The sequence below is a fragment of the Vulpes vulpes genome, chromosome 13 (genome assembly GCF_048418805.1).
Source record: "Vulpes vulpes isolate BD-2025 chromosome 13, VulVul3, whole genome shotgun sequence".
Taxonomy (NCBI): Eukaryota; Metazoa; Chordata; class Mammalia; order Carnivora; family Canidae; genus Vulpes; species Vulpes vulpes.
The window spans coordinates 24,725,627-24,740,970 of record NC_132792.1 but is presented as its reverse complement, the minus strand read 5'-3'; the positions used below and the strand labels follow the sequence as shown (position 1 = coordinate 24,740,970).

Genomic DNA, 15,344 nt, shown 5'->3' with positions numbered 1-15,344 from the left:
ATACTATGTAGATGGTTCTATATTTTTCTCTATATTTATATATCTTATTGGCCCTGCCAAAGTACTTGGGTTCATCTCTATTTTCAATGTTATGCTAATAGTTATAATGACGGTTTGGATCTTATGAGAGTTTAAATAGATTTCTTGTTTTATGTTTTGCAATATAATTTATGCCTATGAATTTGAATATATAGAATATACTTATTTTTCAAGGCTAATAAAATTATTACACATGGTTGGGAAAATATTTGGCAGGTGTTCACTAGTGCCATTATTGGTATACTAAAGAATGAAATCTAATATCCAGTGGCCATTTCTACTCTTCTAGCAACTTTAAATCTGCTCTTACATTGGAAACCAAGCTCATATCATGATGACAAAAAGATGTTTCTCAGATTTTTGCAACATGTATATCCTTTTGTGTCAATATCCCCTTACCTCCAATGTTATCCTAAAAAACAAACAAACAAAAAAAAACAAATAAAGAAGCAAGTCAATATATTTTCAGCCAAATTTCAAAATACTTATTCTAAGATATTTCTTAACATTATGAATTTCTATAATCTACAGAAAATATTTTTTCCCTTACTTAAACCTATTTTAAGTTTATAGATATCAATACACAGATTAATACTTTTACAATGTATTCTCTTAATCTCTTTAAGAGAGTAACATCTAGTTATTTTTGTGGACTCTTCTGGCCAATGATAGGTATTTTTTTTCTCTCTTTTATTTATAAGTGTAAAGAACAGGGATATATATATACATTTTTTTTTCTGACCCTTTGGTCTATTTCCACAATTATTATCATCAGGCTCTAGTATCAAGGCATCCTGGGTGGAACCTTGGAACCTATTGGTTTAATGTTCTTAAATATAAAGGAATTACTAGAGGCTCTTGAAAATTAATTGAAATTTAATAAGAGAATAGAGTTTAATTATTATCATCATAAAATGTATATATTTATTATCATGCCATGAACTTTAAATATCTTATAATTTTGTTAATTATACTCCAATAAAGCTGGTAAAAAATAAAAATAAAATTATTCCCACTAAAACTGCTGCTAACTTTTGAGATGATGAGGATAAAGGACATTAAGATAAGAAATAATCAAAGTCTAATAAGGAGACATAAAACAGGAAAGGGCATTATGAAAAATATCAGAAAAAAGAAAGCAAATTAAAAAGTAGGGGGAGAGCAGCCTGGGTGGCTCAGCGTTTTAGCACCACCTTCGGCCCAGGGTGTGATACTGCAGTCCCGGGATCGAGTTCCACATCGGGCTCCCTGCATGGAGACTGCTTCTCCCTCTGTCTGTGTCTATGCCTCTCTCTGTGCCTCTCATGAATAAATAAATAAAATCTTAAAAGAAAAAGTGGGGGGGGGGAAGCACAGAAAGGAATAAAAATAAGGACAAACAACAACAAAGAAAAATATAGAAGACATGAAATAAGTTTAAAGTGGAATAATACAGTTAAAGTTTAAAACAAAGCTACAGTTATGTCAAGAATCATTCATTTCTCAAATGAAAGTGTAATAAACAAAGAGACTTATAAAGGATGGAGTTGGAGGTGTGAAATATAAAAACAACATATTTTGTGAAAAAGAGTTCTCTAATAAAATTGAACTTAAGTAACTTGTGAACTTGTGATTTGAACTTTACAGAAACTTGACAAGTTTCTCGAATACAAAATTTTACATGTTACACCCTGGCAAGACAAGTTTCTTTTTGAATATTAGTTTAATGTAGCTATTGAAAAATTATTAAGTTCCTACTTAAAAATAAGTATCTCTAAGAAAATACAATTCAGAAATATTAGAAATCATCAGATATACCCAAAATTAGACAGTAGTGTTAAACTATTTACATTTAAGGAATTCTAAGATGAGGTTCTTAGGATACTATTATATTTAGTGGGAATCTGTTTACTTCTAAAGGTGTGTCACACTTGGGGAACTGTAAAATATAAAGCAGAAAAACACCCCCATGTCTCAATATTATGTTGCTAAATAACTATATAAAATGAAGTTTGGGAACTTTAAAACACCAAATAAATTTGCTATCCAGTACACTGGCAGACAATTTTGAGAAGAATACACATTTTACAAAAGCAATTATCCATTTTTATTTTGTTTACATTGCACTGAAAATTTACATCATACTTTTACAAAGTTTTTTTTCATAAAAATATACTTCTTTACAAAAGTGTATGCATTAATATAAGAGGAGTAGCCAGTTGCAGAAGAAACATTGTTTAAACAAGATCTTAAATGTATTAACCTTAACATTAATGAATGAATCATTGTTATTGCAGTCATTTGAATAAACAAGAATAAATAACTGATGGCATAAAATTTAAAACAGCATCCTGTCAGTAGAGTACAATGTTGAGAAAATTGTATGAATTTCCAAAACAATGTATCTCAAAGTGGTTTACAAGAAATTCACTAAATGTTGTAGAGATAGATCCAAGCAGCGCTTCCGGGTGCAATGATTTCTCTTAGGCACTCTGTCTCATGATACAAAAAGTCGAAACTGTTTACAGAGTTATCCATATTTGAGAGGGACAACAATAAAGAGTTCACACTGGGTACATAATTTATTCAATGACGTAAAACATGCTATAAAAGGAAGACAATGACCTATTAAATCAATATGCTGGCATTACTGTGATACAGTTGTAAATGAGCCACCAATAACTTGCAAATGCAAACCATAATTTGACAACGAAAGAAACCTGTCATATCTGAAACCTGCTTCTTAAGAATAATAGTATACAAACTTTAAAATATATGAAAATTGGGAAAATCTACAATTTAGGAAATAAATTTATATTGGTGATTTGAAAGTGTAAATTGTTTGTAAGCATTATATTTATGGGCTGGTCCAAAATGTGTCTAACTCACTGTTAGATTAAAGTTAAAAGCTTAAAATCTTATGTTCCTAACTCATTGTTGATAAAGGTTCAAAACAATGTTAAATAAATTTAAAGGCTCAACTGGAAGGAAAATAGGATATACCAGAGACTAAATACAGTAGATGAATAGGTTCTATTTGGTCTTTCGAAAACTTTGGAAATTGTGGTAAAGGATTGTAAGATTGGTGTCTCAGATAACTGCAAAATCATCATTATTATAAATAATTTTTGCCAGCTAGAGTGGTTTCTGGGTGACAAAGCAGATTGAAGCAAGGTAATAAACTACTGCCCCACAGCTTACGGAATAATATTGGTTACAACATAATGAGGGAATGGGGAGAATAGCACAATGATCTTGCCATTTGCAGAAACTGTGACTACCAGTCTAAAAAAAGAATAGCAATATGATGCTGGAGAACACCAGAAAGAGTCAAATCAGAGTAGGCAGTCTTATCTCTTTTGTGACATCAATTAGCTCATAAATACTTCAGGGTATGACTCAATCTGAAATAACTATGGAAATAAGGAAGACAATGGCTCAATTAACAAGAACGAACAGTGGATAGAGTGGTCTGAAATATGGATTCATGGTATGATGTAGCTCATGACAGTTAAAGAGAAGTCAGTGATCTATTGACTCTTGTAAGTATAGCTCTTATTTCTACCCTATATCTTTTTTTTTAAACCCAGTCCCTCTAATATACTTTATAAAGCACAGAAATACTGAGAGTGGATGCTCCTCCAATATATGCAAATAAGTTTATGTTTTAGAATAATCTCCTTTTAAAAAAAGCAAATAAACTGTGAGTAAGCACTCTCAGAGTGCAGCCAAATTTCTGTAAAACTCTCCATGGTAAACATGAAGAAGAATTATAGTCCAGTTTATGAAAAAACACTCTTCTCTATCATTCCTCAGGAAAAGGTGACCCAGCAAGTCCTGAAAAGTGTGCTTTAATTTGTTTAGCAGTGAACTAAATGTACACTGTTTTGTGTCGATTTCCACTCTTCTGAAGGAGATGAAGAGTTGTCGCATTATACCATTGTGCAGACCGTATTCAAGTTGGGATCAAATCGTACTGCCTTCCCTTCCACTGACTTTGCGTTGGTGTCATACATGGGGTTCTCAAAAGCTGCTTGGCCATTGTTATTTTCATGAACTGAACATCCTGTATACTGTGTTTTGGGTGCAGTCCTGTTGATGAGAACATTGATTAGCTATATGTTAGCTTTCTTCTAGAAACAGCAAAGTAGGGATCAAACATAATATACTTGCATTATCATTGCTAATGCATAATCTAACTTCAAAGTATTGGTTGAGAAATCATAAGCTCAATACAACAAATTTGAACAATTTACCAGTCACTCTTAAACCGTGAGTGATTTTTATTATTTACATATAATACGTATTAATGTACAGAACCAATATGAGTAATACAGGTATAAATAAATGTCTTATGGCTATTCTCATAAATTTAAATTTTCTGATGCACTAATAAATAATCATTATGAATTAGCATGTATACTATAAATGCTATGGTGATGATAAAATTTAAATCTCATTACTATCCATCTATCTATCCATCCATCCATCCATCCATTCATTCATTCCTTCAATATTTACTGAGTATCTGTTATGTGCCAAGCATGTCCCTAAGCATTGGATATTTTTTTTTAAAGATATTACAAAGAAGGCATTACTTTCATGGAGCTCATAATGTAGTGATAGGAAATAATTAATAAATATTTGTTAATTAAGTTAAAAAGCAAAAAAAAAATAAAGCAAGAAATAATAGGTAATAAGAATTGTTCTGATGACAAGGAAAACTGTTGATATGATAGGAAATAACAGGGACCCACTTTAGGAGAAGTGATAAAGAAAAGCATCTCTGAGGAAGTAAAGAGTAATCTGAGACTTGAAGGACAAGAAGGAGACAGGTCTACACTAATTAAAGAAGGATTTCAGAAAAAGCAAAAAACTAACACAGAGGTCTAACTTGGGAAGGTACTTGAAGTATCTCAAAAACAGAAACACTCAATTTTCTTAAAAATTATATACATTAGAATAATACATTCAAAATCTTAAAGAAGAAATGACTATACTGGTAATTAAGTCATGAAAATAGTTTCCAAAGAGTTACTGATAATTGAACATTGAACATTTGGTTTTACTAAAATACATGGATTCTAGGCTGGCTGGTATAACTTGCTAATCTTAAATTCCTGTTTCATTTTTTTGTTGTTGTTTCTCCTTTGACAAATCTTGTTTCTAGTTTCCCCCATCACACTTCATAATATGCTGATATTCGTTATGGTACAAAGGCAGACTTGCCCCTACCTGTTTCTGGGCCCTAATTCCTAAGATAGATATATCTTAAAATAAATCTTTTTCTCAACTCCTTTGTTTACAACAAACACCACAAATTTCAACTACCTTATCATATTTTGTATTTGCTATTATATTATTTTACTTTCCCTAATGCATTTTCTGAGTTTTTCTCTATACTAAAAATTGCTAGGTGATTTGCATGACAATAAATTTTGTTAAAGCTATTTTAAGTTTCTTTCAATGGGATCACCTAGTTATATTGCTTACAGCTTGCTCTAGCCAGGTGCATAATTCTAATGGATAGTATTTGTCTCCCTTTTTTCAAGCTAGAGTCATAATAAAAACCAGAAGCAACATGATTTTCTTTTAATTAAGCAAGAATTGTGAAGATACAAAGAAGTGTCCTTTTACTAATATTAAACAAGAGTTTTAAGGAAAATGATATAAAGTTTTGAAAAGTTTTATGCTATCAACAAAAATTAACTTGAAATAAATTGAACCTTTCAGTATAAGAGCTAAATCTATTAAACTCTTTGGATAAAACATATAGGTCAATCTGATCTTGATTCACAACCTTGAATCTGGAAATAGTTTCTTAGATATGACACTACAAGCACATAAGAAACATAAGAAAGTAACATAAGAAAATTGACAAATTGGACTTTATCAAAACGAGAAACTTCTATGTATCAAAGGACACTACAAAGAGAATGGAAATGCAACTCACAGAAAGGGAGAAATATTTGCAAACCATATGTATACTAACAATCTAGTCTTCAAAATATATAAAGAACTTTTACAATTCAACAAGACATACAACCCAATTAAAAAATGGGCAAATACTTGAATAAGCATTTCTTCAAAGAATAATGGCCAAGAAACACTGAAGAGATGCTCAATATTATTAGTAATTAAGGAAATGCAAATTAAAATCACAATGAGATACCACTTCACATATATATTAGGATGACTATAATTTAAAAAAAGAAAGAAAATAAAACAGAAAATAACAAGTGTTGGCATGGAGGTGGAGAAAGTTGAACAGTCACACATTGCTGGTGGGGATACAACATGGTGCAGTTGCTCTGCAAAACAGTTTGTGCCTCCCAGGAAGTTAAATGTAGAATTACTATATAACCCAGCAATTCTATTTTGAGATATATACTCAAAAGCACTAAAGCAGATGTCCAAACAAAACTTGTATACAATGTATATAGCAGCACTATTCACAATAGCAAAAATGTAGGAACAAGCCAAACACCCGTCAACTGATAAATGGACATATTTAAACAGAACACATTCAAACATAGAATGGAATATTACTCAGCCATATAAAGGAATGGAGTAATAATCAATACTATAACATGGAAGAAACTTGAAAAAAAAAAAAAAAAACGAGTTGAAGAAACCAGATATAAAATATTATACTATTACATGATTCCATTTATATGAAATACCCAGAATAGGCGAACAAGTAGAAAAGCAGATTAGCAGTTGCCTAGGGCAGGAGTGGAAAGAATGGGAGATGACTAATTAATGGGCATAGAGTTTCCTTTTGGGGTAATGAAAATATTCTGGAACTGGCAGTGATGGTTCCATGGCATTGTGAATATACTAAATGCTACTAAATTGTACAAATGGTTTTGTGTTATATATATTTTATAAAAATAGGTTTTTGTAAAAAAGATTGCAATGGCTTGCTCAATAAATAAACTTAGTGAAGATTTTTTTTATCCTTAATAAAATTTGGTATTTTCAAGGCCTAAGCAGCTAATAATATTCAATTATTATTACAAATTCATGTAATATTAAATATTAAATTTATATTAAATAAATTATTCTTAGATAATCTAGACTGAAATATATTTTAAAAGGTCAGTTTTGAGAAAAATGCAGTTAGGTAACATTCATTTAATTATCTGGTTACCTATATGTGTTTTTCTTCATAAAAGTAGTCCTATTTGGACAACAGTATAATCAAGCCCATCACTTGGGATGTTGTAATGGACATAGTAAACAAGGACAAACCAATAATATGCATAGTCATAGAATAGATATATTAGAAAGATAACATAATAATTGCATAATCTTCTAAAACCAGCAGAGGAAAAGGAGAAGATTAGAGGATTTTACCGTCTGTCAGGTTGGGTAAAATTGGTCAGTACTGTCATGTGAACTAAAGAGGATTGGACACAAATTTCCTAGTTCTCTAAATCTGGCAGCAAGTATCACCTCTATAATTCAAACCTTAACCTGGATTTTGTATCTCTAAAGTCTCATTATGGATAATGCAAAACTAACTGATACAATTAAGTATGTACCAGGAAACAGTACATAGGCAAAGTAACAAGGGTTAAATTGAATGCTTGCAATTTTTGTTTTGTCATGTTGGGGTGGTGGGAGGCAGGCCAGGGAAATTAGGTTTCTAACAACTGTTGCAATACTTGGCACACATTGTTTTCAACAACCCAGAAAAAAAAAATGGAAGTTAGGAATTGAACTAGAGTAGTAAAAAGAACATGAAATTAAAGATTTGGGAAACATTTTATAGGTGATATCAACAAACTTACCTTTGTTTATAAAGATAAAATCCAAATCCTGCAAATATAAGTGCAAAAAAAGGCACAAGAATAGCAATGGCCACAGAACTACTGTTTGTACCATGAGGCTGATTTGAAGAATTTGAGCCTTCTGACATATTCAGTCCTATAAAAAAAAAAAATCAACTTTATTTTATCACAATTGATTTTTATTTTTATGAAATGATCATCTTCTTTCTTTTTCAAGATATCTACTTGGAAATGTACATAGTAAACAAAAGTAATTCACGACACTTCTTCAACTCTTTTCCACACAAGTTTGTATAGTGCCTTCTATGTACAAGACATTTTTTCCAGGAAAGAATACAGAATGAAAGCAGAGTCTCTGGACCAAAGAGTTTATACAATTGTGGGAAGAATACAGTGACACAAATAAGTGTAGACATCAAGCATGAATTAATGATCAATGTGTTTTAGGAAGAGAAGGACTAATTCCATCTGGTGGTATATAAGAATGCATTCTGTAGAATATACAGTATGAGCTTGACTTTGAAGAATTATTAGAACAATTAATTGAGAAGGAAGCAGGATCATCATAACCTCAGAAATGGGAAGGTGAGTAGCATATTTAAAAGATGTGACAAGCACTAGGTGTAGCTGTGTGGAAAGGATGTAGAGGTAGGCATGAATGAGTGTGTAAGAGGAAGATGCTAAAATGATAAAACTATGGCCATATCCTGAAAAGCCATTACATCATTCTAAAAAGTTCAAACCCATTACCTACTTGCAGTGAGGGACAACTGAGAGTGTTTAGAAATAAGAGCCTCTGTGATAAGACACACAATTTAGAACATTGACTAGGGTGGGATAGGCTTGAGAAAATTGGGACTGGAAGCAGGAGTACTTCAAAGGTCATGGCAACAACCCAGATAAAAATGGAAATTGATCTGTATCTTAGAGCATTAGGAAGAACATGAAAAGATAGAGTTAGCTGAACATTTTGTAGTTAAAAATCAACAGAACTTGTTTGTGAGGATAAGAGGTAGAAGAGCACAGGATGAGAAGCATTGTACTTGAGGATGAGTAAATGGAGAAGATGTTAGCACAATTAGGAAATGAGAAAAATCAGGTTTGTCAATGTGTTGGCATACGGATAGGGGAAGAGAAAATTGCAGACAGGTTGTCTTTCACTTTTTACTTTTATTTTCCCAAGACAGAAATAACTCCTTTTTATAGGTTCTGTTTTAGACATATAGTGTTTGAGATGTTTTTGAGAATAGTAGGCAAAAATATCTTGCATTAAATTACACAACTATGTTAATGTATTCTGTTAATGAATGTTGTCTTCAAAACTAATACAATTTTAGGCAAGACATTATCTGAAATGACATCTTACTATTCTTATTCACTTTGAGAAAGCTAATTTCCCTTTTTGATAAATAGTTATGTTCAAACTAAGTTATACCTTAGTCTAGGTTAAAAGTTAATACTTTATTTTCTACCCCATTTTTCCAGGGACTCAAAATATTTAGGTAAAAGTTCAAAGTAATGGAATTTCTAATATAAATATCAAATAGTAGTTTTAGAGTCTGAATTTATTCTTTATATATCAATACCATAATATAATAATGGAAGACAATATACCTTAAGAAAATTATATGCCACAAGTTATGTTAATAATTATATTTGCCCAAGACCATTAAATATTTATGTACATTTTTAGAAGAGTTGGGAAGAAGAATGACAAAATTCTGTGCCTCCCACTATAAGAAATTTACATATCTGAATAGTACAAAGCCCCCAAAAGAGGTCCATTCCTCAGAGTTATTTTCCCTTTCCAGACCATAGGAATTTTTCAAAGTGCCATTACATTTTTGAAAGAGAAAGTTGCAATATTCAAACTGAAGAAAAGTACTATAGTTCTCATGAGATAAAATAAAAACATTTACAGTTTAATATTTTCTTTTATATCTGTATCACTTTTTCTCCTTTTTACTTGCTAAGGGCAAGACAGTGTGTCATATTTATTAGAAATATGACAAAAACCAAGCACTGTACAGGGTTGGTACATAGAGAATCAATATTTTGAAGAATGTGATTACTTAAAAGGCTATCAAATGTATCAATGTATAATCCTGACAATGCAAAATTCAATATGTAGTAAGTGTGCCTAATGTACAGAATCCACTGTATTTTTCTTATGATGTCTAGAGTAATAAAGGAACTACATGAAAATGAAAATGAATACATTACCTAGTCTTTGTAGTCCAAATTGCCCATAATCTTTGCCCTGAATAAATCCTTGAAATACATAAGTAGCTCCATCAGGCTCAGCAGAAACCTAGAAATATGTATAAGGTTGATTAAATCTGAAGATTGGACACAGCTATATTTTCCCAGCCTTAATACATATTCAGTTTTACTCTTAAATGAATTTTATGCAGAGTTTCTAACTCTGTATCTTCTTCCTATATAAAACACTACACATTGTGCAAATTTGCCATCATTATAAGCAAAATCAAAATGTTGATTTTTAAGTAATTAGAGTATTAGAAAAAAGGGAGGTTGGTTATTAATATAATAATATAGATATATAGAGATTTCTTTTAGCCTAAGAAACCTACTGTAAAAAAAGGGGGTAATGATATGGTGAAACAGAACAAAGCAAAGGATCAATTAAAAATTAAAGTAGAAAACTGTACTTTGTAGATTCAATTACTATTTCACATGTATGCACTCTCTCTCTGCGTCCCACCAGTCTACATAGGTAGAATGTACTTTCCATCTCATTGGGTTTGGTCCTGTGACTTGCTTTGGCCAATGAAATGTGGGTGGAATTAACAGTATGTCAGTTCTAAGCCTAGGCCTTAAGAGGCATGTTTCCCATTATAATAAATGAAAGATGCCAGTCACAAAAGACCACATATTACATGATTCCATAAATATGAATATCTAAAACAGAGAAATCCATAGAGATAGAAGATAAATTTGTGGCTGCTTAGGGCTAGGGTAGAGATGAGAGGTGGATGGGTAGGGTGATAGCTAAAGAGTGTGGAGTTTCTTTTTGAGGTAATGGAAATATTCTAAAATCAACTGTAGTGATGGTTACACACTTGTAAATATACTAAAAGCCACTGAATTGTACACTTTAAATGGGTGAAGTATATAGTATATGAATTGTATCTCAATTGAGGTGTTTAAAACACATTACCCATCAGAGTTTCTGACCTCTGACAAGAGAATATGCTCTGGGTAGCTGCTGCCCCTCCAGCCTGGGCCCCAGAATAAGAACCTAGAGCAGACCTGAACTTGCTATTACAGCCTCAAGTGGAACACCCCAAACTAGCCCCAGATACATGAGAAACAAAACAAAACAAAAAAATATTTCTTTGGCCCTGAGATTTTTGTGGTTGTGTCTAATGCTGTAAATGCTGACTATACCATGTATCTTGCATGTGTATAAAACCTTATATTTAAAAAAATACTTTACATGCATATTGTGATTTGCTCTCATAAATAAAATAGAAATAGATATATTTCATTGTTCCTGATAACTAGTAATATGAATTTGCTCATAAAATTGTTTTAATTAGGGCAGCCCTGGTGGTGCAGCGGTTTAGTGCTGCAGGGTGTGATCCTGGAGACCTGGGATCGAGTCCCACGTTAGGCTCCTTGCAGGGAGCCTGCTTCTCCCTCTGCCTGTGTCTCTGTCTCTGTGTGTGTGTGTGTGTGTGTGTGTGTGTCTCATGAATAAATAAATAAAATCTTTAAAAAAAAAAGGATTGTTTTAATTAGTTACGTAAGTCCTGTATGCTATTGTAAAGGTTGTAAAAGATCTTGAATTCTTACCCTAAAAAGCAAAATATCATACCCACCCGGCCATAGCAGTCTGACATGTCAGAAGAAGTGATTATTTCCTTATTATCAGACACCATAGTCTAGTCATGGTCATTTTAAAAAATGAAATGCTCCTAAAAAGAATAGCTCAAACTCTAATATTTAAATGAGTGAATTCATTTTGTTTGCTTCCTAGATGAAATAATACAATTACACAATTTGAGTGCATTGAAGACATGAGTTAATTTCCAACTCCACAAATAATGGCACAGATAAGGAAATAAGATAAATATTTTTTCTCCTTGGGTCCTAAACTTACTGAAGCCTATGACTTACTATCTTCTTTCCCACTAGGTTTTCCTTATAAAAGAAGACCTGTTAGTTGTTAGGATGTAGCCAGAATTCTCCTGCTTATTTTTTAAGAAAGACTCTGGGGGAATATGTGAATAGAGACTTGTTGCATCTAACTGCCAATTTAGAAATTCCACATAAGTGGCTGAATAGGACAGGGTGATTCCATGGTCAAGCTATGGTAACTATTTCTCCACTTGAAATAATTCACATAACTTTCTTCTCATAAACAGTTTTATAAAATATCTCAAATATTTATAAAATATCCTACATCTGTTAAATTTACAGGAAAAAAAATTAAGTGTGTTGAGCATACTTAGTTTTTCTGATGCATTTTGTAAATTTGCTGCATATGTTTTCAACAGTAGACCCAGACAAAGAATGAATTATATGTTACCCAGATTTATTTATCATAGTACTGACCATAGACAAAATACGATTGATGAAACCATAAAAAAAACTATATTGCCTTCATACACATAAATACTACGAAAGTAAGCAAAATTCATCAGGATCCAGTCATTCTAGGTTTAACATTCTAGATTATTAAGTATTTACACTGAATCTTTTTGTCAAAATAATTTACCCAGAATAGTACTTTTGCCATTTTATATGTGCATGTGTGTTCATAATTAGCTAAATTTAGAAATTTACCTTTTTCCGTAATCTTAATGACAAATTATAGCACAAAATGGTTATTAAAATTAGCAGCAGACATTTAAAGAGCAATACAAAAAAAAAAAAAAAAAAAAGAGCAATACTTACAAAGCCATCCATGGCCCAATTGTCCTCCTTCATTTTCTTCACAGAAGCATGAGTTGGTACTTTAATAAGGTAGATATGTAACATTAAGCGAGCTTCCTGGCTTTTATATACCCCTGTAAAATGTAAGGACATTTTAGTCTACCAATTTTGTAAATAGTTCTGCTTTATTTTATTGTCTTTAACTCTTTAAATATATCATGTAATGCATGTGACAGGAACAGAAATCAAACAAGGGCAAGTCAAAACCTGCTTCATCCACATGCTTTCCACAAATCCTGCAAAATATGTTAATTTCTCAGCTGAAATTCTCAAAATCTTAATTGTGGGCTTTAAATTACCTATGCTATTAATGAAGTATTATCATTCTTAATAACATCATTCGATGATATTGTAAACAAAATGATTTCTGCCTCCAGTGAGATTTAAAATCTTTAAAGATGGAAATCACATGTTAAAATTCCTGATATTTTTCTTAATAATGAATTTGGTGCTAACCCAATTGAAAGAATATTCTAGGTGCTATTAGAGCCATAGAGGAGAAAATATATGTTCCTATCTAAAGATAGGATGCTTAAAAGCATTTCCAATAAAGTAGGAGATATAAGTCAGATACATAACCAACTAAAATACATGAAAAAATATGATAAATAAAAGGCCAGAAGAGAGAGGGATCATTTCACAATGGAGTGATTAGGAAATGCTTATGGACTGGGTCCTGAAAATAAAGTGAGATTTTTAGTTTTAGAAGGTAAATATAGGTAATGGCATAAAAGAGAAAAGCAAACATATATATTATGGGTTTTTTTTTTCTTAAACAGTGAGTATTCTAAGAGTAGGAATAAGCTGGGATATAAATGTGCTTAGGGGAATATTAGGAGATAAGAGTCTAAGTAAAAAATATTATGATTAACTTATGGTTGAAATTTGACTCCTTCATTCATTTATTTAATCTTTCACCTATGTTATAAAGTTTCATAAGAATATGCTAGGAATACAAAGATGATCCATAGATTTTGACCTAAACTAAGTTACAGTTACTAGGGAAATACAAAAATAATGAAAAATAATATTGCTGGGAAAATGTTATAATTGATTTATATGGAGACAGTGAGAGCAAATGTATCTATTTATGTTTTTTCTATATTTGTAGGAATTTATTTTGAAATTTCTCTAGGTTAGATTAAATATACATTTATTTTGTGCAAACTCATAGATAATAAAGAGAAAAAGGTTATGTCTCAAATAAATCAGTAGTCATAATTTTATTTTGTTACTATAAAGCTTTTTCAATTTACATCACTGTAACTGTGTATAGTTTTTTAAAAATATAATACATATTAGCTTCCAATACTTTAACAGAGAATCATTCAATAATACAAAATGTTTGACAGTTCTCCTAAAATATACAAAATCAATAAATATAATGTTATTTTCCATTTCATTTATACCACAAATTATCTTATTATTGATAATCTTTAGGATATACATATAGCCAAGAAGCTTATGTATTTATTTTAGAAAGGGAGAGAGAGGGCAGGAGAGGGCCAGAGGAAGAGGGAGAGAATCCCAGGTGCAGCATGCCCAATACAAAGCCCAACATGGGGCTCAATCTCATGACCCTGGGATCATAACCTGAGCCAAAATCAAGAGTGGGATGCCTAATTGATTGAGCCACCCAAGCACCCCAACAGCCAAGACATTTAAATTTCATATTTGCAATATCAATATTTTAAAAATATTATTTAAATAAGGGCAATTCAAATTCATCACTTGGACAATATTCACTGAGACTTATTTTGTTCCAGATGCTTTTTTAACTTTTGAAATAGTATGAACTGGAAGGCAAAGAGCTTCCCTCTTAGATCTTTTATTATTGGAGTATAGACAAATAATGTCATATCATGTTATGTAATACCACAGTATACTATACCATAAATAATGAAAAGAAGAAAGTGAAAGAGGATAAGAGTGTGTGAGACTAAGAGTGTGTCTGACTGTGTTTGTGATGAGAATGTTGCTTTAGATAAGATCATTGGGATACTGTTAATGGAAGACATTTGAGAAAACATCTGAATGTCAGAAAAAAAAAAACAGAACAAAGGTAATGACGTAAATGTGCACTAGATTGAGGACACAGAAACTTGAGAAGGCTGAGCAGTTGGATAGGGCCTCTGGGTCCCTCAAGCATGTTTAAAGTAGCATAGATCTACCTTTTCTGTCTTCAGTTATGGTATCCATCTAAATATTCTCATTTGAAGAAACGATTCTGTGTCCATAAAACAGTTGCAAGTCACTTATCTGGTCTCTTTGGTGTTATGTGAATGCAGAAAGATTTAGTTATTCAAATCAAAGAACTTTTCAAATCAAAAGAATTATTCCATTTCATGATGTCTCATTCTAGCTACATCAAAATATTCATGAACAAGCTTATTTCAGAATCAGAGTTTTTCATTTGTGTAGTAATATTCATGTATCAATCCAAAAATCAGAAAGCCTTGTTTCTTAATAAATTATGAATGTCATTAAAATGTAACAAATATTTCACAGTATAAAAATCACTAATAAAAATGATGCAATTATAGAAGTGAAGGCATAATGGCACTGTTT

The 15,344-nt window shown here is 31.5% G+C and overlaps 1 protein-coding gene across 2 annotated transcripts in view; it reads right to left on the bottom strand.

Annotated features, from left to right (window-relative positions):
- Positions 1 to 2,101: 2,101 nt before the first annotated feature.
- Positions 2,102 to 15,344, bottom strand: part of CSMD3 (CUB and Sushi multiple domains 3) — a 1,174,336-nt gene continuing 1,161,093 nt past the window's right edge. For both annotated transcript variants that reach the window (XM_072734033.1, XM_072734032.1), the window contains 4 exons: positions 12,738 to 12,850; positions 10,038 to 10,125; positions 7,815 to 7,950; positions 2,102 to 4,110 (listed from right to left, as the gene is read on the bottom strand). In XM_072734033.1, the coding sequence (XP_072590134.1) occupies positions 3,951 to 4,110; positions 7,815 to 7,950; positions 10,038 to 10,125; positions 12,738 to 12,850 (497 nt within the window). In that variant the 3' untranslated portion in view covers positions 2,102 to 3,950. The remainder of the gene's footprint in view (positions 4,111 to 7,814; positions 7,951 to 10,037; positions 10,126 to 12,737; positions 12,851 to 15,344) is intronic.